The sequence below is a fragment of the Heloderma suspectum genome, chromosome 10 (assembly GCF_057233095.1).
Source record: "Heloderma suspectum isolate Gila_16-S chromosome 10, 16-S_ref, whole genome shotgun sequence".
NCBI lineage: Eukaryota > Metazoa > Chordata > Lepidosauria > Squamata > Helodermatidae > Heloderma > Heloderma suspectum.
Window position 1 is genome coordinate 7620322 of NC_139467.1, and position 22701 is coordinate 7643022.

Sequence of the window (22701 nt, forward strand, 5' to 3'; positions counted from 1 at the left end):
CGTCTTTCATCGCAGCCTCCTGAGGTCTCCCTGGCAGCTCCAAGGTTTTCTTCTACTTCTTCTTTTATATAATATAAAAACAACCCATTAATTTCCCTGGGCTTGTCAGCACAACCAGATTAGGCCAGAGCTGATGAACCAGAGGCCTGAAGCGTCATCAAGGGAGACAAATCAATCGCAATTTATGCCTCTTTTGAGCCTGGTGGCAGACCAGGGACACGAAGCAATTGACGCAGCTGAAGTGTGTTTGGGAAGAGGCGAGATGTTCCAGCAGCAGCTAAACATGCCTGTCAGAAGTCCTCAAGTTACAATCAGAAAGCAACTGGCTCATTTGCCAAGGGAACGGTGCTGGACCTCCTCAGATCTGTCTGGATGATCATCACACCACCACACCCGGAAGGCTTCTTAGGTGTGTGGGAGCCTTTTGTGGTTACCCAGTGGTGAGAGGAAAGCACTCTGCACATGCTCAGAGACACTATCTTTATGACCAGAGCTGTGTGCACTGTTCTCAAAAAACAGTGCATCCATGAAATCTAATTTCTATGCCAATAAATTTTAAAATTTCTATTTATGATATTTTTATCTCAATGTATATGGCTTTCCCCACCCACATTTTATCTACACAACAACCCTGTGAGGTAGGCTATGGTGAGAGAGATTCACAGGGCCAAGGTTATCCAGTGCATTACATGGGTGAGCAAGGATTTGAGCCTGGGTCATTCCAGACCTAACACTTTAACCCAGGGGTAGGGAGCCTGGTGTCCTCCAGATGTTTTGGACTACAGCTCCCAAAATCCCTGGCCATTGGCCATGTTGGCTGGGGCTTACAGCCAAAAACATCTGGAGGGCACCAGGTTGCCTACACCTACAGATGTCAGAAAAATCTGCAATGGAATCAAATGAGTTTGGATTTCTATGAATCCGACCTGTGGATTCATAGGTTCATAGACTAATTCACTCTGATTCATTCAGAGTGGACAATTTTTCCCCACATGGATTTTTTTACATTCTGGAATCTTATGCAAATTTCATCATAGAAAAATACCTAAAATAAAAAACACCAGCCAAAAATGCATATTTTCCCATAGGCTAAAGCATTAAAATGCACATTTGGGGAGGATTTGTGCATTGTGGTGGTGAGGGGGGGATTTGCCACTACACGATGCTGGCTCTGAACGTTGCAACCTAGATGTGCTATGCCAATGCATTCTGAAGTTCATGCTCTGTGCAAAATGTATTAATTCTGAGTTTGCGAAGGGCGCTGAAGCGCCATCAACCGCTGGAAGCTTTATTCAATCCTCGCCCGCCCCTTTGGCTAATGAGATCAGGGTGGAGAGCTGATTAGTGAAAAGTTGTCCCCACAACCCTTCCTTCAGGGCTTCTAGATGGGTTTTTATTGCACCACTGCCTGGCCTCATTCACAGAATTTTACCAGGGGGTCCAGGTGGCGAATGACTTCTGCTCATGACCTGTGTTTTTCCACCATCTTTTTTATTACCGTGGAAAATCCGTTAAGGGCAAAAAGATGGAATAGCTGCACAGTAACTTCTGACAGTTAATGGTACGACCCCTTTGTCTGGAAGCACCTTTCTCTCAGTATTTTAGCAAGGTAGCCTGGAAGCAGCCTTTTATTGCACCCTGCCTCATTCACAGAATTTTACGGAGGGGTCTAGGTGGCGAATGACTTCTGCTCATGACCTGTGTTTTCCCACCGTCTTTTTTATTACCATAGAAAATCCATTAAGGAAACAAAGATGGAATAGCTGTGTAATGCCTTCTGACTGTTAACGGTACGACCCCTTTATCTGGAAGAACCCTTTCCCCAGTATTTTAGCAAGGAAGTCCCTAGTTCAAATTTTGCCTGCTATCTGCAACATGGAGATATTCGTTTCTTTCACTGATTTAGCAAATAATATAATACTGATCTGCCTTACAGGGTGTTGCACTGAGAACATGTATGTGAAGCACTGTGAACACTCCAAAACACACAAAGCTCTTTTGGACCACAGTTTTCTACTCCAGTACCCATTTCACAGAAGGCAAACTGATGAGGCTCAGAGACAAGTAAGGAGGCCAAGAAACTCAATATAAGGCAGAGTTGAAGGGTCAGAGTTCCCAAATGTCAAATCATATATTGCCCCCCGCCCACAAGGCCCAACAAAATACCCATTTCATGGAATGCACGCTGGTGATGCTCAGAGAAACAAAAACACATGCACACAGGCAGAACACCCAGCTCAAAAAACCAAAGGAGAAAACAAACGGAGGCAAAAACATGCACACAGCACAGGCAAAACACCATCCTTTGCTCCCCATCCCTCTAGCCCCTACCACCATTCAACCCATCTTTTTTCAGTTCATCCCAAGGCATGGTCTGAAGGCACATGAGACAGCCACCTTGCTGAAGCCAAGCAGGTCTGAGTCTGGTCAGTGCTTGGAGGGGAGACCACCTGAGAACCACATGTGGCCACCTTGAGTTCCATGAATGGTGGGATAGAAATATAACAAATAAAGAAACAATTCTTTTTCTTGGGTGGCTGGGCATGCTTCAAAACAAAAGTTCTTGGCTGAAGCCACCCACCATTTTTCTTTTGTAAGAATGCCTCTGGTGCCTAGAGGCATTCTTGGGGGCGGGGGAAGGATGGCGCTGGAAACCAGCACTTCACTTTGCAGCTTGACAGCCTCCCAGTTAAAAAAAAGAAAAGGCTTCTAATTTTTAAAAAGCTTTTTAAAATAAAATAAAAACAAAGAGGGCAGGGCATCCTGGCGCATGCTTAGGGATGTACGGATCTTATTAAATCCATTCTGTCTGTTTCACAGATTGTCAGGCATCTTTCATTCCATCGTCTGCTCACTGATGGAATCAAATATATATTTTTAGAGACGTATGGGAATTTTGTTTCACTTGTGGGAACGTGCATTAGCACTAATGCCTATTAGCGCAAGTGCCCATTTGTGCATATTCCCCCCCCCCAGTTAAAAAATGGCCCGCAGGTCTACAGAATCTGCACAACTCGGAAAAAGCCAGCTCAGTATGGAATCCACAGGTTGGATACATGGAAATCCAAACTCGTTTGAATCCATTGCAGATTTCTCCAACATCCATACTTGTGCCAAGAGAGGCATCCGTGGGCACCCTGTTGGAGACCCCAGCTTTAATACAGCCAATAGATTCAGGCAGTAAAAATTGTTCCTAGATTGTATTCAAGCCGGCTTGCATTCCAGTGATTTGATCCAAAAAACTGCAAAACTGCCAGAGTAATTCGAGGAAAAACAGTTTCATAAAATGGCTTCCACCATCAGTTCTGCTTCGCTGACTCACTGAGCTGGTTCTGCAGCATGCTTACTCAGGGAGCATGTCCCACTGAACAAAAAATTGCCAAATCAAAAGAAACCATTTCAATGCAAGTGAAACGGCTATGAAATGATCATTGATGTTTAGTGCCAGCCCTGGATTGTACCTCTTTAAGAATGAAAGAGGCATGCTGGATCAGACCAAGGGCCCATCTAGACAGCATTCTGTTCTAGTCCATCGTAGGCAACCAGCTGCCTACAGGAAACCCACAAGCAGGACGTGAGTACAACAGCGCCCTCCCGCCCATGTTTCTCAGCAACTGGTGTACATAGGCTCACTGCTTCTGGTACTGTAGCATAGAGCCATGAAGACTAGTAGCTGTGGATAGCCTTCTCCTCCAGGAATTTGTCCAATCCCCATTGAAAGCCATCCAAAATGGTGGCCCTCACTGTATCTTGTGACAGTAGATTCCATAGTTTGACTATGCGCAGCATGAAGAAGGACTTCCTTTTATCTGTCTTGTATCTACTACCACCATCTCTTCAGGCTGGAGGAGCGTGGTTATATATCTGAATATTCCCTTATGTCGGGCCAGGAGGAACCCCTTTGCATGTAGCTACTCGCATGGTAGGGAGACGATAGCGACCAGCTCAGCTGTCGATGGATGCCTCTTCCTCCCTGCCCTCTTGACCAAAACAGCAGCGAGGAGGAGGAGGGCTGAAGCCAAGGTGGCTTCTGGGAGGGAAAGAATGCTTTTGGCAGGCTACTTCAAGGAGGTCAGAAAGGGATGCACCTTAGCCTGCCGCATGGTGGCCATGTGTCCGCTCAGTCCAAGTCCAGTTTGAAGAGAATGAACCATCAGAAGGGAGAGCAAACGGGTCGTGAGGTTGTCCATCAACAGCACCGGACAGCAGACTGAGCAGCTGGCACATGGCTCACGGGCCAGAGTCCTCCCTGCGATGGTGAGATGCATTGTATTCACTGGAGGCTGGTGGCTGCGATGTCGGTGGGAAGATGAATCTGCTCCAGGTTTCAGTCAGAACCAGCCAGAGCTCTAAAGGAGCTAACCAAGGTGCGGAAGCACCTTGGATAGCTCCTTTAGAGTTCTGGCTGGTTCTGACTGAAACCGGGAGCAGATTCTCTGCCCCACTAACATCGGGGCCACCAGCCTCCATTGGCGTTAGCTCATTAAACAAAGGATGTTGCAAAGGATGTTGCAAAATCCCTAAAGGGGCTCTCCAAGGTGCTTCGATAGCTCCTTCAGAGTTCTGGCTGGTTCTGACTGAAATCCAGAGTAGATCCACCGCCCCACTGACATCGGAGCCACCCGTCTCCACAGGTTGTATGTATTTCTAGATAAATTCTAGTAATTATTTCTAAATTTGCATCTATACCTGTGAATTAGCGCATGCAACTATTATGCAAATCACTGCCCTCTGGCCAAACTAGCAGCTGACGGCAGGGATTAGGCAGTCAAGACTGTGTGGTGGAATGGCCAAGAGCCCAAGTGGAGAAGTGCTTGGTTCAGGTTTCGCCTCCGCCGCTCTCTTGAGCAAGCCACGTGTCTGTCAGCTTCAGCCTGGAGGTGCATGAACACTTGGCTTGCCTGAAAGGGCTGTTCTAAGGATTTCTCTGGCAATGCCTTGTAAACACTGGAAAACCCGCTATATAAAATGTGGAGTTCTGAGGAGAGATGTGGGCGCTAACCTGGCAGTGTGTCAGTGGAGGCTGGTGGCCCCGATGCCGGTGGGGCAATGAATCCACTTGCACCTTGCATCCTTTGCATGCTTTGCACCTTGGATAGCTCCTTTAGAGTTCTGACTGGCTCCGACTGAAACCGGGAGCGGATTCTCCTCCCCACTAACATCGGGGCCACCAGCCTCCACTGGTGTTAGCTCATTAAGAAAAGGATGTTGCAAAATCCCTTTAGGGAAGGGAGAGCTTCACTGGGGCACTCATCTTGTGAGGAGTGGGAGTGGGGAGAGAGAGCTATGACCATGATACCCCCATCTCCCATCTCCCTTTGCCAGCTCATCAGCCCCCATCCCACCCATCCGGTTACTGGTAGAACAGGGAATGAAGAATCCAAGCGTATGAACATAGCCTGAATACACATCATCTGCTGAGCTCATCCGACTTCTGTAGCTGTCCTGCTTCCTCCTCTGCTGCCTCCACCAGGCATCACTATTCCCAACAGCCCAAGGTCAGATATACAGATGTATTGACTGATTGGCGGGATGGTTGGTTGATTGATTGATTGATTGATTGATTGGTTTGATTTGACTTACAGCCATAATTAAGATGGATTAAAACAATGAAATACAGTAAAATACAAACAAAAAACAAACAAAACAATTGCAGAATAAAAAATTAAAAAGCAACACCCAATTCAACAGACCTACTTACAGGCCAAAGGGGGTCTCTGCCTGCCAGCGGAAGGACAGCAGAGAGGGAGTGAACCTAGCCGCCCTTGGGAGGGAGTTCCACAGCCTGGGAGCAGCCACCGAAAAGGCCCTGTCTTGGGTCGCCATGAAACGCGTCTCTGAAGGCGGCGGTCTCAAAAGAAGGGCCTCTCCAGAAAATCTTAAGACCTGGGCAGGCTTGTATGGGAGAAGGCGGTCATATAGGGCTTTATAGGTCGCAACCAGCACTTTGAATTCTGGCGGGAAACAGACTGGTGGCCAGTGAAGCTGTTGTAACAAGGGAGTCATGTGTTCCCTGTAACTGGCCCCTGTCAACAGTCTGGCCCCAGCACTCTGGACCAGCTGAACTTTCTGAACAGTTTTCAAAAGCAGCCCCACGTAGAGTGCATTAAGAACATAAGAACATAAGAGCCCTGCTGGATCAGACCAAGGGTCCATCTAGTCCACCATTCTGTTCACACAGTGGCCAACCAGCTGTCGACCGGGGACCTACAAGCAGGACACAAACGCAACAGCACCCTCCCTCCCAGGTTCCCCAGCAACTGATCATGGAATCATAGAATAGTAGGGTTGGAAGGGGCCTACAAGGCCATCGAGTCCAACCCCCTGCCCAACGCAGGAATCCAAGTCAGAGCATCCCCGACAGATGGCTGTCCAGCCTCGCCTTGAACGCCTCCAGTGTGGGAGAGCCCACCACCTCCCTAGGTAATTGGTTCCATTGTCGTATTGCTCTAACAGTCAGGAAGTTTTTCCTGATGTTCAGCCGGAATCTGGCTTCCTGCAACTTGAGCCCATTATTCCGTGTCCTGCACTCTGGGATGATCAAGAAGAGATCCTGGCCTTCTTCTCTGTGACAACCTTTCAAGTACTTGAAGAGTGCTATCATATCTCCCCTCAGTCTTCTCTTCTCAAGGCTAAACATGCCCAGTTCTTTCAGTCTCTCCTCATAGGGTTTTGTTTCCAGTCCCCTGATCATCTTTGTTGCCCTCCTCTGAACCCTCTCCAGTTTGTCTGCATCCTTCTTAAAGTGTGGTGCCCAGAACTGGACACAGTACTCCAGAGGAGGCCTAACCAGTGCTGAGTAGAGGGGAACTAGTACTTCCTGGGATTTGGAAGCGATGCTTCTATGAATGCAGCCCAAAAGAGCATTGGCCTTTTTTGCAGCCACATCCCATTGTTGGCTCATATTCAGCTTGTGATCGACAACAATTCCAAGATCTTTCTTGCTTGTAGCGTTGTTGAGCCACGTATCCCCCATCTTGTAAGTGTGCATTTGGTTTCTTTTTCCTAGGTGCAGAACTTGGCATTTATCCCTATTAAAAGTCATTCTGTTGTTTTCTGCCCAGCGCTCCAGTCTATCCAGATCACCTTGAATTTTGTTTCTGTCTTCCAAAGTATTAGCTATCCCACCCAATTTGGTGTCATCTGCAAATTTGATCAGCATCCCCTGCACCTCCTCCTCCAATACTAGTTGCTCACCGCCTCTGGTACTGGAGGTAGCACAGAGCCATCAAGACTAGTAGCCTTTGATAGCCCCCTCCTCCAGGAATTTGTCTAACCCTCTTTTAAAGCCATCCAAACTGGTGGCCATCACCACATGCTGTGGAAGCGGATTCCATAGTTCAACTCTGTGCTGTGTGAAGAAGTCCTTCCTTTTATCTGTCCTGAATTTCCCATCAATCAGCTTCATGGGAGGGACCCGCTGGGTTCTAGTATTTTGAGAGGGGGAGAAAAACGTCTCCCTATCCACATTCTCCATACGGTGCATAATTTTGTAGACCTCTATCATGTGTCCCCTTACTGGCTTTTTTCTAAGCTAAATAGTCCAAGATGTTGTAACCTTCTCTCATAGTGGAGATGCTCCAGCCCCTTGATCATTTTACTTGCCCTTTTCTGCACTTTTTCCAGCTCTACAATATCATTTTTTTTAGGTGTGGTGACCAGAACTGGACACAGTATTCCAAGTATGGTCACGCCATAGATTTGTATAGGGTAAGTATGATGTTGGCCGTTTTGTTCTCAATCCCTTTTCTAATCATGCCTAACATGGAGTTCGCCTCTTTTACAGCGGCCACACACTGGGCTGACATCTTCATTGAGCTGTCCACCACAACCCCAAGATCTCTTTCCTGGTCAGTCAGCACTAGCTCAGATCCCATCAGGCTATACTTGAAGTTGGGATTTTTTGCCCCGATGTGCAGTTCCAATGGTATGTAACTGAGGCACGTGTGACCGTGGACAGATCAGACATCTCTAGGAGCGGGCGCAGTTGGCCCTTTCAATATCATAGTAAAATAAGGGGGGGGGAGTCTCACCCCTCCCACTCAACTAGCTTGGCTCCAGTCCCAGCATTTCAAACACACACACCTCAAAATGTTTGGACGGATGCCTAGGAAAAGCAGCACAAAATTATTGCTTTAATTCCTGGAGCGCCGGTTTGAAGAAAAGCTTTTCAAATGAAATTTCTTATTAGGTGTAATGAATAAAATTGCAGTCCTCCTCTCTCGCTTGCTCTTTCTTTCCTGCTCACTTGTTCTAATAAGAGTTCCATTTTTTAATTATGTGGCTGGGGAGAAAGTTTCGGCTGGATCTGGGAAGGGGTAATTTTCAAAACATCAGAGCTCTTGATCACTCTGATAATCTGCCACTGGCTTAGCTTAGCCCCTACAGTTTTTTGGCAGATGAAGAAAGCAGAAACTGTAATTAAAGGCATGACTGACAACCTGGGTTGACATTCTCCTGACTTCCAAAATACTGACCTGTCGAGTGTGGCCACGAGGTGGCGCCAGCGAGAATCAGGCGGACCAGGAGGAATCTGGGGGGAGAGCCCTGTGGGTGGAGTCAGGATGGACTCTGGCAGGTCAGGAGGTGGAAGAGGGCCGGACCTGGTGGGTTGGGGGGTGGATCCTGCCTGAAACCGGTAGATCAGCGTGGCGGAGATAGGCGTGGCTTTTCAGACATCGTGGAATACGGTTTTGCCAGTAAGTCCAGAATAGTACTAGCTGGTTGGCGGCCCTGGTGGCAAAGGCTTTTATGGGGAGTGAGCTACTGCCCGAGAGCCTAAGTAGACTTAAAACCATATTTGCGCCACTTTGAACCACCTATTCATGTGCAAGCAACAGAAATAGGGACAGCTCCTAGCAGCGGAGGCTGGTGGCTCCGATGTCAGAGGGGCAGTGAGTCCAGTCCAGGTTTCAGCCAGAACCAGTGCAAAGCACCTTGGAGAGCTCCTCTAGCGTTCTGACTGGTTCTGGCTGAAACCCGGAGCAGATTCAGCGCCCCACTGGCATTTGCGCCACCAGCTTCCACTGGCTCCTAGTTTCACAGAGGTTGCTTGTAGTAACAAAGGATGTGCTGTGTATGTGTGTGTGTGTGTGGGGGGGATCAAATCCCCAAAGAGAACTTTGGTGTCACCTGAAATATAATATTATTCAACAGAGTTTCGCACATTCGACTGCCAGGCAGCAGGAGCTGAGTGATATCAAGTTATGAAAAACAAATCATGTGCCAGACACAAGGAATTTCTACACCAGCCTAAAATCCTGCATTTAAAACGGGGCTTTCTGCTTCCATTTTAAATGCAGGATCACCACTGACTCCCTTTACACGCGCTTCCTTTCCTCCTCCCACTTTTTCCCTGTATCTGAGCCTTCCATTATCTTTCACTGGTCTCGCTCCTCTTCTTGCCACTTTTCCTCTTTTCACGGAGGAAACTGAAGCGGAACACAACGGGGTAATTTGAGAGCTCATTATCTGTGATCTATTTAAAAACGGAACAAAGGGCATTTAGTGCAGGAGACGCCTTGAATGATCACGGCGTCATGTAAAGAGCCCGCAAACTTCCGTGGAGAAGCAATCTCAATTGCAGGATAAATGCTCCATGTGATGAAGCCCACATAAGCATGAATTGGCATAAACCATCTTCATTCAGTTCTATCCAACTGATTTTCATTGGCTACTGTTATTTCCAGTGTGTGTACCTTTAAGAGCCATGGGCAGCACTATAAGTTGGTTAAGAAGGGCAAGTGCCCCACTTACGCAACACGTAGCTCCCCATCCATCTGTCCCACCCCCCATTGCTGGGTCCATGTGATTACTTGAAGGGAAGACATTTTTCACACACAAACTATAATTGAATCATAAACTGGAAATTAAAATAAGGCTGCAATCCTAAGCGTGCTTGCCTGGAAAGTAACTCACTCAAAATCAATAGGAGTGGACTGGCTTCAGAGGAAATATGTTTCACATGGGGGAGTTAGAATGAAATATACCATTATTTGTCTTTTAGAAATCTAAGCTCCCATCTCCCAGAAATGCACTTTGCCCCTTTTTTGTCTCCCTTCCCCCAATATTTTTTTCTGGTGCTGCCACTGTTAAAAGCCACTCCAAGGATCCCCAGATTTACTTTATTTCTTGCCATCGTCTTAGTGTGCTTCCAGGCAGAGGGCTCCTGGCAGTACCAGTCGAAAGGCATTGTGCAGCTATTCCATCCTTTCTTCCTTAATGGATTTTTTTCTGGTCAGGAAAAGGATGGAAGAAGCAGTGGAAAAAGATGGAAAAACATGGGAGGGCTACAAACTGAAGATGATGCCATCTGGACCTCCCATAAAATTCTGTGAATGAGGCTACATGATTGCACAATAAAAACCCTCATCTAGAAGCACCCTTAACCATATCCCATCCCACAGCCATGAGTCTCACAGAGCAAGAATGAACTGGGGGCACTGACACATTGTTATGGATATGTGTGTGGACAGAATGAATCCCCCGTCCTTTTGAAAAAAGATTGGGAATTCATTCTGTCCATACACGTATCCATAATAATGTGTCAGCATTGCTGGGTGCAGTCAGGGTAGAAAATAAATGTCTTTACTTCCTCCTTGTGCTCAGTCTGGCATCAAACTAGGGAGGGGGGCAAGTCTCTGGGTCCTTCTCTCCCTCTGCTGTTTCCTCCACTATTGAAATTTGGTGTGGCCTCTCACTGAAGGTGGGTACGCATCTGTTTATCTCAGGTTATGCTGTAAAGCAGCGCCCATTTTGAGAGCATTACTGTGCAAAGCTACGCCACTGCTCCGCATTCCGTCGCATGCTCACGCAACCAATAAAGAGCCCAGAACAGGGACATTGAACCTCAGGCCCATGGGCCAAGTCTGACCTTCCTGAAGTCCCAATCCAGCCTGCTGGAGTGCCCTAGATGGCCGCTCCCCCTTCCCTTGGCCCCACCTCCTTTCCTCCAACCAAAGATCGTTCCGTGGTTTCCCGGCTTTTGCACAGTTTTCTTCCCCCGTTCTAGAAGTTTAAGATGCCTCTTCTAAGGCTTAGTGCAGAAAAGGGCAACTAAAATGACCAAGGGGCTGGAGCATCTCCCCTATGAGGGAAGGTTACAAACAGCTGGGATTGTTTTGTCTGGAAAAAAAGGCAAGTAAGGGGAGACGTGATAGAGGTGTGCAAAATTATGCATCTTGTGGAGAATGGTGATAGGGAGATGTTTCTCTCCCTCTCTCCTAATACTAGAACCCCATGAAGCTGATTGGAGGGAGATTCAGGACAGATAAAAGGGAGGACTTCTTCACACGGCGCACAGTTGAACTATGGAGTTTGCTACCACAGGATGCAGTGACGGCCACCAGTTCGGATGGCTTTCAAAGGGGGTTAGAGAAATTCCTGGAGGAAAAGGCTATCAAAGGCTACTAGTCTTGATGGCTCTGTGCTACCTCCAGTACCAGAGGCAGTGAGCCTATGTACACCAGTTGCTGGGGAACATGGGTGGGAGGAGGTGTTGCTCTTGTCTCCTGCTTGTGAGTTCCTGGCTGACAGCTGGTTGGCCATCACTCCATCTTGTGGTGTGAACAGAGCAGAATGCTGGACTAGATGGACCCTTGGTCCGATCGAGTATGGCTTTTCTTATGTTCTTATTTTCTTATTTTCTGGCATTAAGGGCTTTAAGCTATAATAAGCTGGTATTTTTTGTTGTTCAATGTGACCCCTGAGAGCTGCTCCAAAATTCAGTTTGGCCGTCAGGCTGAGAGAAGTTCAACACCTACAGCCTAGAGGGTACTGGGACACACTGCACAGCACCCAGCCCTCCATTATGTGCTGGAATAGATAGTCCCACCCTCAGAAAACACACCTTGCCCATCCCATCATCATAATAAGCATTTTGCAAGTAAATAATAAAAAATCAGATTAAAAGTTGATGGAAAGTTCTCAGGTGTTTTATTCTCCCCCGCCATCCCCAATATGGCTTTTATTCAGTGTTAATCCTACTTAGAGTAGACTCACTGAAATGAATAGAAGTTAGACTAGCACTGGATACAACCCTATATGAAAACAACAACAACGTTGCAGCTCTATTCCATTGCCTTTCATGGCAATCAAAACAAGATGCATCATTTACTTACACTGTTTCATCATCCTTGAACTCCAGTTCCCCGCAGGAGTCTTCATAGTCGACACCTCCTCCTCGTGCAGTCCCTTCCACTGTCTGGTAGGGAATCATGACCGTCCCACGGGCCCCTGAGCTCCGGATCACCTTGACCTCTAGGGTCCCTTGGCACTCACTGACCCTCAACAGTTTATCCTGGAAGGTGAAGATGCCAGCATGGTCATCATCCAAGATGGTCACGGTGGCCACCAAGGGTGCCACAAGCCGTCCCTTGGGGTGGTCGGCTGAGTCCGACTCGAACATGCCTTCCGCATCCCCCACCCGCAAGTTGAGCAGCCGGACGAAAAAATGTTCGTCCTCTTCAAAGATATCGTCATCAATTATGCCAATCTTCAGTTCCTTCTGGGTCTCACCAGGTTTGAAGATCAACGTCCCCTCGCTGTACTCGTAATCTGAGCCTGCCTTGGCCGAGCCGTCCTCCGTCTTGTAGTCTACGTAGAAGGTGTTGTAGCTGTCGCCGCTCTGCTGGCAAGCCACGGTCAAAGTGACAGAACCACAATTCTCCAAGCAGTGGTACATGCAGGGCTCAAAGAAGATTTTGCTGTAATTCTCTTCCACCTCTGCCTCCGACGGCACCTCCAGCAGGTTAACCGACTTCTTGGAGAATTCGGAGACGTGTTTCTTGAGGATATTTCCCGCACCAGTCATCATGCGGGTAGCCTGGATGCGGTAGAAAGCTCGGCTCTTCTGCTGATGCAACAGGGCATAATAGTTGGCCATCTCAACCAGCTGCTCCAGTTCTTTGTCTGGGTGCTTCTGCTTGAGGTCCTTGAGGATCTGGATGACCTCTTTGCGGCTCTCGTCCAGCTCTTTCTCCTCCTGGGTGGTGACAGGAAGGGGAGCCACTGAGGCTGTGCTCCCATCCACAAAGACACCCTCCCGGTGGTCGTTGGCCACAAAACTGCCATCCATCTCTATGCCCTTGGGGAACTCACCCTCGGTTCCGATGATGATGCCACTGCGTGGGTCAGCCCTGTACCGCTTGTAGACGTATTTGTAGAACAGAAGGCGTTTGTCGGCCATCCATGCAAAGACTACGCAGACAGGGAAGAAGACAAGGGTCAGCAAGGCCTCCCAAACCTGCACGATCCCTGGTGAAAAGACAGCCAAGATCAGGTACAACCAAATGTAGGCAAAGATGCTCCAGGAAGCTGTGACGAAGAAGACTCTCAGGTGCTTGATCTTCCGGCTCTCGCCATTGGGAATGACGTAGACGCAGACCGCAATGACCACAAACATGTTGAAGGCCGCGCTGCCTACTATGGTGCCAGGACCCAGCTCACCTGCTTGGAAGTTATGACCGCAAACCTCAATGACTGAGAGAAGTATTTCAGGTGCCGACGAGCCCAGTGCCATGAGGGTGAGGTTGGAGACGGTCTCATTCCAGATCCTCACCGTGCCAATGCTGGTCTCACCATTGGATTTGGTGATGGTGATCTCCTTCTCCTTGGATGTGATCACCTCAATGGATGCCATGAAGCGGTCAGCAATGATGGAGACTCCCAGGAACATGTACATCATGGCAACAAAGTAGACAATCGCCCTGGCAGCCTTATCGCCGAAGGAAGGGTTGTCAGGCTGCCAAACGGGGAGGATCACTCCCGGTTGGCATTTGTTGGACCCTTCACAGGTGCCATTGGGCTCCAGTTCAGGCTCATTCGCTCCAACCCAGGAGGCATTCTCAGTGAAGAGGGCCGAGGCTACCAAGACCTTGGCCAGAGAGCAAGAGGACAGCCACCACCCCCACCGCGATAGCAACATCCTCCTTGGGCAGGTGAGGCCAACCGGATCTGATAGGGAAGAAAAGAAAAAGAAAGGCAACGAGTTACAGGGACTTGTAGCTGCCCTCCATGTTAGCATGCAGTTTGGGGGGGGGGCTCAATCCAGGGATGGGGCCTCTAGGATGATGGTCCCCTGTCCTCTGTGGCTCCTTTCGTCCATTGGCATCAAACTGCTAGTTTTAATTAAACTGCATGTAGATTTATTCATAAAACGTCAAAACCCATGATCAAAACCATATCGGATTTCTAGCTTAGAAAGGCATAGAACCCTCCTTTTTTATTTATAATGAAAACTTTCTGTGCTTGATTTTTTAAAATTATTTAAAATATTTCTTGGCCACCTTTCAGAGCAGGAGCACTCCCACGGTGGTGTGAAATGATAAAAATCATGTGGCGAAAAACGGTGTGGTAATAAAAACAGTAAAGCAAAATAAAGCAGCAGCAGCAGCAGGCTTTCTAAAAAAAACCAAGAAACACCAGCATAAGACAAAACCTTCAACACGCAATTGCAGCTACATCCCAGTCCCATAAAATATAATCAGGTGAAGGCCAGAGTAAAGTAGCACATTTTCAGGGCCTTCCGAAAAGCTTGCAATGATGAGGAAGGCCTGGCAGACCACTGATGGTAGTGGAGGCTCCAATTTCGGTGGGGCTGTAAATCCATCCTGTGTTTTAGTCAGAAGCAGCCAGAACCCTAAAGGAACTATCTGAGGTACTGAAACCATGTTGGGGATAGGGTTCAGTGCTTCAGATAGCTCCTTTAACTTTCTAGCTGGTTCTGTCTAAAACCCAGAATGGATTTACAGCCTCACCAAATTTTGGAGCCCCCAGCCTCCGCTGCTTGATGGCAGCTTATTCCAGAGGTGTGGGGCCACTGTGGAAAAGGCCCCCTCTCATTTAGACACCCACCTTAAACTGCCCTTAAAGGTGGGCAAATGGGAAGGGCTTCTCTTGCTGACCTTAAAGTGCAGGCAGGCTGATACGGGCGAAGGCCATATCAGCCTGCCTGCACTTCAAGTCATTTGGCGAAGGGCAGCTTGAAACCCCTTACCTCTTAATAGCTTATTAATTTGGATGGCGTTTTTTTTAAGAGTACGTCATTTTGTAAATAAGATTTTTTTGAAGTGTATAATTTCGTATTTTTATAGATTCCCTTGATAAAGAGTTATTGTTGAAATGCGTCGGGGACCTAATAAGCGTGCTGCTGTCTTCCTCGTGGCAAATTCCCCTCCCTGAAACTCAGTCCTGTTTCAGGGTCTCCTTTTCCCCCATCATTTCTCTACTGTGAACTAGCCCCATGCCAGCCCCATCCCATCCCAGCGATGTCCCGACTGAGTCTGGTGCCCAGGCACTAACTGTGCCTTTGCTCTCCCTTCTTATTATGGCTTTTTATCTTTAACCAGATTTTGAATGGACAGCCTTTCAAATAGGGGATTGCCCTCTGTAAAGGAGGGCACATGGCTACCCTACGTCCCCACAGTTAGCGCTTAGTAGGTTGGTCACCTACATTCACCCAGTGTGCACCAAGTTATATTAATCACCCTTTTTAAAAGAAAAGAAAGCACTTAATGCTTCTACTCTTGTTTTGAAGGAAGAGTACCCAGGGTGGGGTCCTGATCCGGCACTGTGCACCTGGGACCTTTTGCATGCAAAGCAAGTGCTCCCCCCATGGTGCTGGAGCTTTCCCCTAAATAGGTCTAGTTGGAGGCAGCAGATGATAACACTTATTTCTGCCTTTCCAGCTGCTGCTAAAGCAGGGGTGAAGAACCCTGGATTCTGGCCCTCCAGGGCATCCCGGATACCCCTGCCCTCTTTCTCCTGGCCACGACCCCTCTCCCCTAACCACTGATGGGTGGTTTCCCAGTTTCTGTGTGGTTTTTCTTCCCCATTCAAAAAGGTTGAAATGCCTCTCCTAAGGCTTAGTTACTGCCAGCAAGAGCTCTAAACTACAATATGTGTGGGGGTGGGGGGGTGTTTGGGGGCCCCACCCCCTTTTGCATCTGGCCCCACCCACCACTGGAATGCAGCCCCCGAAATGGAATTTTCAGCCCTCGGGCTGACAAAGGTTCAGCACCCCTGTGCTAAAGGCATAAGAGCAGGCCGGGCCATTTTTTTCTGTGCGGTTGACAACCTTACTTCCAAGAAACCTGAGGGAACAGAGTTTAAAGACCTTGGTCCTGAGCCCACGGCAAGCCCCAGCTTTAAGCAAGCATCTCCCCTCTTTGGATTCCTGTACCATCTTGAAACATTACTTCCCCACTCCCGCTGGCTGCCTCTTCCTCGTGTTGGACCCTCCAACATAACAGATGGATCCTACTGGTAACAGCCCACATACAAGTCTGGCTCCATTCACCAACCTCCTGGGCGAAAAATCAATTTCTATTTTTATTCTTGAACAAAACAATGCTGCAAAACACCATGCCTGAACTGTGCAAAACAGGAGCAAGGGAAGCAAGTGTAGCTCCATCAAGAGAATATGTCTCTTTGAGACTGGGGTGGGACCTGAGTTCAAATTCCTCTCTAGCCATGAAGTTTGTTAGAGGAGTCTCTCTCCCTACATCCATTATCCATCCGTTATCTATCTATGTTTCTATCTATACTATTGTATAAACTAATGAGTCACGTGCCCTCTAAAATAAGTTAGCACAGTGAGTTACAAAGCCAGGTAAAAGATAATGATAAAAAGCAGCTAAAAATTCAATATCAAATACGATGCATTTAAAAAGAAAACACCCAGTAATGATACATCAGTTAAGAAAACAGGAGCAGCATCATATGCAAAATATAGGGACTTTTCACCGTAGTGTTGCCAAGGGATAGAGTGGTGCCACTATGGGCCCACAGAACAGGGATGTAGGAAATCTGAACCATCCCCACCCCGCAAATGTCGTTGGATTCCAGTTCCCATCACCCCAGGCCACTGGCCACCCCAGGGAGGTGGAGTCCAGCAACATCTGGAGGGTCTCAGTTTCCACATCCCTGCCATAGAGAATGACGGCCAAGGCAGTTTTTCATGTTTAATTGTAATTTTAGCTTTCAAGAGCCGTTCAGCCGGTGCCTCACTCTCTGGGGCTTTTTCTCCCTATGCTTCCGACATAGGAACAAGCCATTCCAGACTGCCAGACTTGACAAGTAAGAGAGGGCTGGTGAGCTGATCCAGAAGAGGAGTGCCAAGTTGCCAACAGGCTGCTGTGGCTGTCTTAAACGGCAGCCCTGATGTGCAGATGTCAGGGGGCCATCATGTTCCCCTCCTTGCTGTGAAAAGCCTTGCATGCTGATCTCTGCACATCAAGTGGCCATTAAAGGCACAAGAGCAGGCCAGGCAGGGTTTTTCCTCCTTCATCAGTTGGCAATCCTGGAAGCAAGGAAGGTGGACAAAACTGACCCCTGCTGCATTTCTCTCTTCTTCACAGTGATTGCACATACAGGAACCCAGATGGCCTCCATTGCATTTTGGCATCCTAGCTGCAAAGTGCATGGCTGCAAAGGATCCTCTCTCTAGCCCAAGCGGCCCCTACAACCCTACCACAGCCTTAGTGCCTTTGCAGACTGGCTGGAAGAACTGCCTCCGCTCTCATTCCTGTGGTCAATTATGATGTACGCCCATTTCTAATTTACTCCAGATATTCTGCCAGAGTGGAACAAAGGAGGACTTCCAACAGAGATTCTCCAGCTACACCATCGGGGTCAAGTCTCATAAGATGCTGAACGGAGGGCAGGTGGCTGATTCAATTATCTCCACTTGAACAGAGGAGGAGAAGGAGGAAAGGGGAGAAGAGGCATGGAGGGAGGGAGCTGGCTGCTGTGCAGCAGTCTCCACTCTGGGCATTCCTGATAAAAATCAGACTGCAAAAAATGAAGTAAAGGGCAGGTAAAGAATCCCACTGTGTGGATGGCTCAGCCTGCACATGACTAGGGTTGCCAACGTATTAACTAGCTCCTGCTCCTATGCATTTAATGGCAGCTTGAGGCACAAGTATAAGCAGGCAATCATGCTGATCACCATGATGTGGAAAGCATCTTCACATCAAGCTGTTGTTAACAGCAGAACAGGCCAGCCCTTGTTTTTTTCCCTGTTGGCTGGCAACCCTGGATGCCACTGTCCTTCTCTGTAAAGGGCAGGCAGAGTGCCCGAAGGCAGAGGGTTTTCTTATCTTTAGTAGTTGTGCAGAAGAGGGAGACTCCATCGGTTGAATTTCTGCCATCACACCACTTTTAAAGAGGTTACCAACTTTTCAGCTGCCCATTGGAACTCTGCCTATAACAGCAGCCTGCTGTGCTGACGTTAGCAGGTGAGAAAGTTTATCTCTGTGGTGCAGAAAAGCTTCTTGGCTTCCTGATTTCTGTACAATGCAGTTGTTGTTAAAGGCACAAGAACGGGTCCATTTTTCCCCATGGACCATTGATCACCCAAGGTTTGCAGGCAGTTGTCTGAGTTGGTGGGAGGTGACCCAATTGCACGCTCTCCTTGAGCTAACCCATCCCTCCTTTCTGTCTTCTAAGATGAGGGAAGAACAGCCCAGCAGTCCTAGTTTGGGGGTCAAGAAAGCTCTTTAAGAGCTGTGCAAGACAGGAAATTTTGGCTGGTGCAACTTCTGGCATGGGGGAAGGGGGCTGTAATTGCCAAATTCTGGACAAAAGTTTCACCTGTGAAAATGACTTCTTCTACACAACTGTTAAAGCAGCAGCATTGAACCTCTTCAGGCAAAGGGCCAAAATCCATTTCAGAGAAGCTGGGATTTGCAGGCGGGGGGAACACACACAACTGGCTGGGGGGCATGCTGGGAGTTGTAGGACTTTTTTCTATCTAAACATGCGTAGGGTTGTGCCCTAAAGCTCTTAGCGCCAGTACCTAAGCCTTAGGAGAGGCACGTCAACCTGTCAGAATGGGGGAAAAACTTCACAGAAAAACCCCAATGACTGCTGGTCAGGGGAAAGATGCTGGGGCCGTTTGGGGAAGGAGTGTGGCAGGACACGCGGGCAACAGCCCTCGCCTGCGGTTGCTTCCCAGCCCCTGGCATTGTGCCATTGATCCCAGTGGAGGCTGGTGGCTCCGATGGCTCTGGGGTGGTGAATCCACTCCGGGTTTCAGTCGGAACCAGTCAGAGCTTTAAAGGAGCTATCCAAGGTGCAGAAGCACCTTGGGTAGCTCCTTTAAAGCTCTGACTGGTTCCGACTGAAACCTGGAATGGATTCACCGCCCCGCTGCCATCAGAGCCACCACACTCCACTGATTGATCCTGGTGGAAGCTTACACTCATCAGGACTAGTAGGCAGGGATAGTCTTATCCTCCATGAATTTGACTTATCCCCTTTTAAAGTGATGGTGGCCATCACTGCACCTTGTGCTAGCAAATTCCATCATTTAGTTATGCACCATGCCAAATCTCCCACCAATTAATCCTAGTATTATGAGAAAGGAGAAAAACTCCCTATCTGCTTTCTCCACACCAGGCATCATTTTATACACCTCTACCATGCCCGTCCGTCCCCTTACTCACTTTTTTCTAAATTAAATTTAAAAGCCCCAAAGATTGTAACCTTTCCTTGTAGAAGACTTGCACCAGCCCTCTGGTCATTTTGTTGCCCCTTTCTGCCCCTTTTACAGCTCCACAATATCCCTTTTTAGGTGCAGTGACCAGTTCACATCACTCCAGTGCTGAAGGAGCTGCACTGGCTACCAGTTGTTTTCTGGGCCAAATTCAAGGTGTTGGTTTTGACCTTTAAAACCCTATACGGTTCCGGCCCAGCCTACCTCAAGGAGCGCCTGCAGCAACACCAGACAGGCCACTTAACAAGATCAGCCTCAGATGGCCTTCTCTCTGTCCCATCAGCCAGGACAGCTAGACTGGTGAGGACGAGGGAGAGGGCCTTCTCTGTGGTGGCCCCCACTCTGTGGAACTCCCTCCCTAGGGAACTCCGCCATGCCCCCTCTTTAATGAGCTTCCACTATGCATTAAAAACGTGGTTGTTCAGGCAGGCATTTGGGGTGGGTTAGGGTATTTTTAGAAATATGGTGTTTTTAATGTAGAATTTTATTGTTTTAAACTGTTTTTATTGTTGTACATCACCCAGAGGGGCTGGGTGACCAGCCAGATGGGCGATTAATAAATTTAAAGGATGGATGGATGGATGGATGGATGGATGGATGGATGGATAGACTGTATTGTACACTAGGAGCCTCGTGTGGTGCAGAGTGGTAGGCAGCTGTATTGCAACTGAAACTCTCCCCACGACTTGAGTTCGATCCCAGTGGAAGCTGGGTCTAGGGATGTACGAAAGTCACTTACCTTGAACGAAATTTGATTCGTGGGGGGGGGGAGGCGCTCCGTCCCTCCCCCCCTAATCCTGGCCGGCCGGGCCGCAAATGGCAGCGGCCGTAGCCGCCGCCGTTTGCGTCCCTGCAGTCAGCTGTGATAGGCTACGTAAATGTTTACGTAGCCTATCACAGCTGAATTAAAAAAAAAAACGCACGTATGCAAATGGCGGCACCCATGGGCGCCGCCATTTGCGTTCCTTATTTTGGCACGTCTAGTCTACGTAAACATTTATGTAGACTACGGCGAAAATAAGGGGAACACAAATAGCATAGACACTACGCTATTTGCGTTCCCCTTATTTTCGCCATAGTCTACATAAATGTTTACGTAGACTAGACGTGCCAAAATAAGGAACGCAATACATGTGGGGTTTTTTGTGTTTTTTTTACTCAGCCGTGATAGGCTACGTAAACATTTACATAGCCTATCATCGTATTTTTTTAAAATCTAGCCATGATAGGCTACATAAATCTTTACGTAGCCTATCATGTTTTTGGGGTTGTTGTTTTTTTTTTTTGCAATAAGAAGCTCATGATCTGAGCCACAGTCAGCTTGTTTTTACTGACTGTATAGAGCTTCTCCATCTTTGGCTGCAAAGTACATAATCAATCTGATTTTGATATTGACCATCTGGTGATGTCCATGTGTAGAGTCACCTCTTGTGCTGTTGAAAAAGAGTGTTTGCTATGATCAGCGTGTTCTCTTGGCAAAACTCTATTAGCCTTTGTCCTGCTTCCTTTTGTACACCAAGGCCATGCTTGCCTGTTGTCCCGGTGATTTCTTGACTTCCTACTTTAGCATTCCAATCCCCTATGATGAAGAGGACATCTTTTTTTGGTGTTAGTTCTAGAAGGTGTTGTAGGTCTTCATAGAACTGATCAACCTCAGCTTCTTCGGCCTCAGTGGTTGGAGCATAGACTTGAATTACTGTGATGTTGAATGGTTTGCCTTGGATTCGTACTGAGATCATTCTATCGTTTTTGAGATTGTACCCCAGTACTGCTTTTCCCACCCTTTTGTTGACTATGAGTGCTGCTCCATTTCTTCTAAGGGATTCTTGCCCACAGTAGTAGATATAATGGTCACCTGAATTAAATTCGCCCATGCTTGTCCATTTTAGTTTGCTGATTCCCAAGGTGTCGATGTTCAATCTTGCCATCTCATGTTTGACCACCTCCAGCTTACCTTGATTCATTGATTTTACATTCCAGGTTCCTAAACAATATTGTTCTTTACAGCATCGGACTTTCTTTTCACCACCAGACACATCCACAGCTGAGTGTCCTTTCAGCTTTGGCCCAGCCGTTTCACTCTTTCTGGCGCTACTTGGAAATTCCCTCTGCTCTTCCCTAGTAGTATATTGGACACCTTCCGACCTGAGGGGCTCATCTTCCGGCATCATATCTTTTAGCCTTGTGATACGTTCCATGGGGTTTTCTTGGCAGGAATACAGGAGTGGATTGCCATTTCCTTCTCCAGTGGACCACATTTTGTCAGAACTCTCCGCCATGACCTGTCCGTCTTGGGTGGCCCTGCACAGCATAGCTTATGGCTTCACTGAGTTACGCAAGCCCCTTCACCACAACAAGGCAGTGATCCATGGAGGGGGGACACTTCACTGCTCACCCCTAACTCCTGATCATTTATAAACAAAGAAAAAACCAGTCCCGTCCTTGCAGGAGGACACAGTTTATTGTGAGTATTGTCCATTTATTCCTCCTGTCTTTCAGTTATCAATCCATAAGAGTTTCTGTCAGTGCCTAAGGTGGAATTGTTGTGCCTTGTTCACTCATATGTTGTGGGGCATCCACACAACAAAGTAATCAAACCACTGCTGCCTTATGTTTTCCCAAATGTTCCACTTTTTTTTTTTTGTGAAAGGATTGAAAAGCTAGGGATGGGGGAAGCATTTCCTTTGGCTCACATTTTAATAAGAACTTAGCAAATTTGTGTGTTCCAAATCCATATGTGAACTGGAATGTAATTATCCTTTGGTATTTGCATTTCTCAGAATTTTGTGATACAGTTCTCCGAACAAAACATGTATCACAAAATGCATATATTAGTGAAAACAATGTGACTTCTGGCCTTGCTGGGCCCTATTGTCAGCTTCAGGATTAGAAGGAAGGGTGGAGTCTTAGGGAATTCAATCCCCTTCTGGAACCTTCTGGAGGGAGGGAAGGGCTGTGTGGAACACATTATATTTGTCATTTTTAATTTCTGATATGGTCGTGCAATGGTGGAATAGTGCCAAACATTTTCTTTTTAAAGGGTGAGGAAGCAATTTGCCTTTTTAAAAAAAAAAAAAAGAAATAGCAGGAAGGAGAAAGAATAGCTGTTCTCTCTGATGGAGAGTTCAGCCTGTCAGTCAGCCTGCCCCCTGGCCCTGTGCTGTGAAGGAGTCAAGAAGATGGAGGTGGGGGGGGGGGAGGGCAGC

General features: G+C 47.7%; 1 protein-coding gene across 1 annotated transcript in view; it reads right to left on the reverse strand.

Annotated features, from left to right (window-relative positions):
- Positions 1-22701, reverse strand: part of SLC8A2 (solute carrier family 8 member A2) — a 147449-nt gene that overhangs the window by 86799 nt on the left and 37949 nt on the right. Inside the window, exon 2 of the mRNA XM_084814898.1 lies at positions 12120-13953. Coding sequence (XP_084671024.1) covers positions 12120-13924 — 1805 coding nt within the window. The 5' untranslated portion in view covers positions 13925-13953. The remainder of the gene's footprint in view (positions 1-12119; positions 13954-22701) is intronic.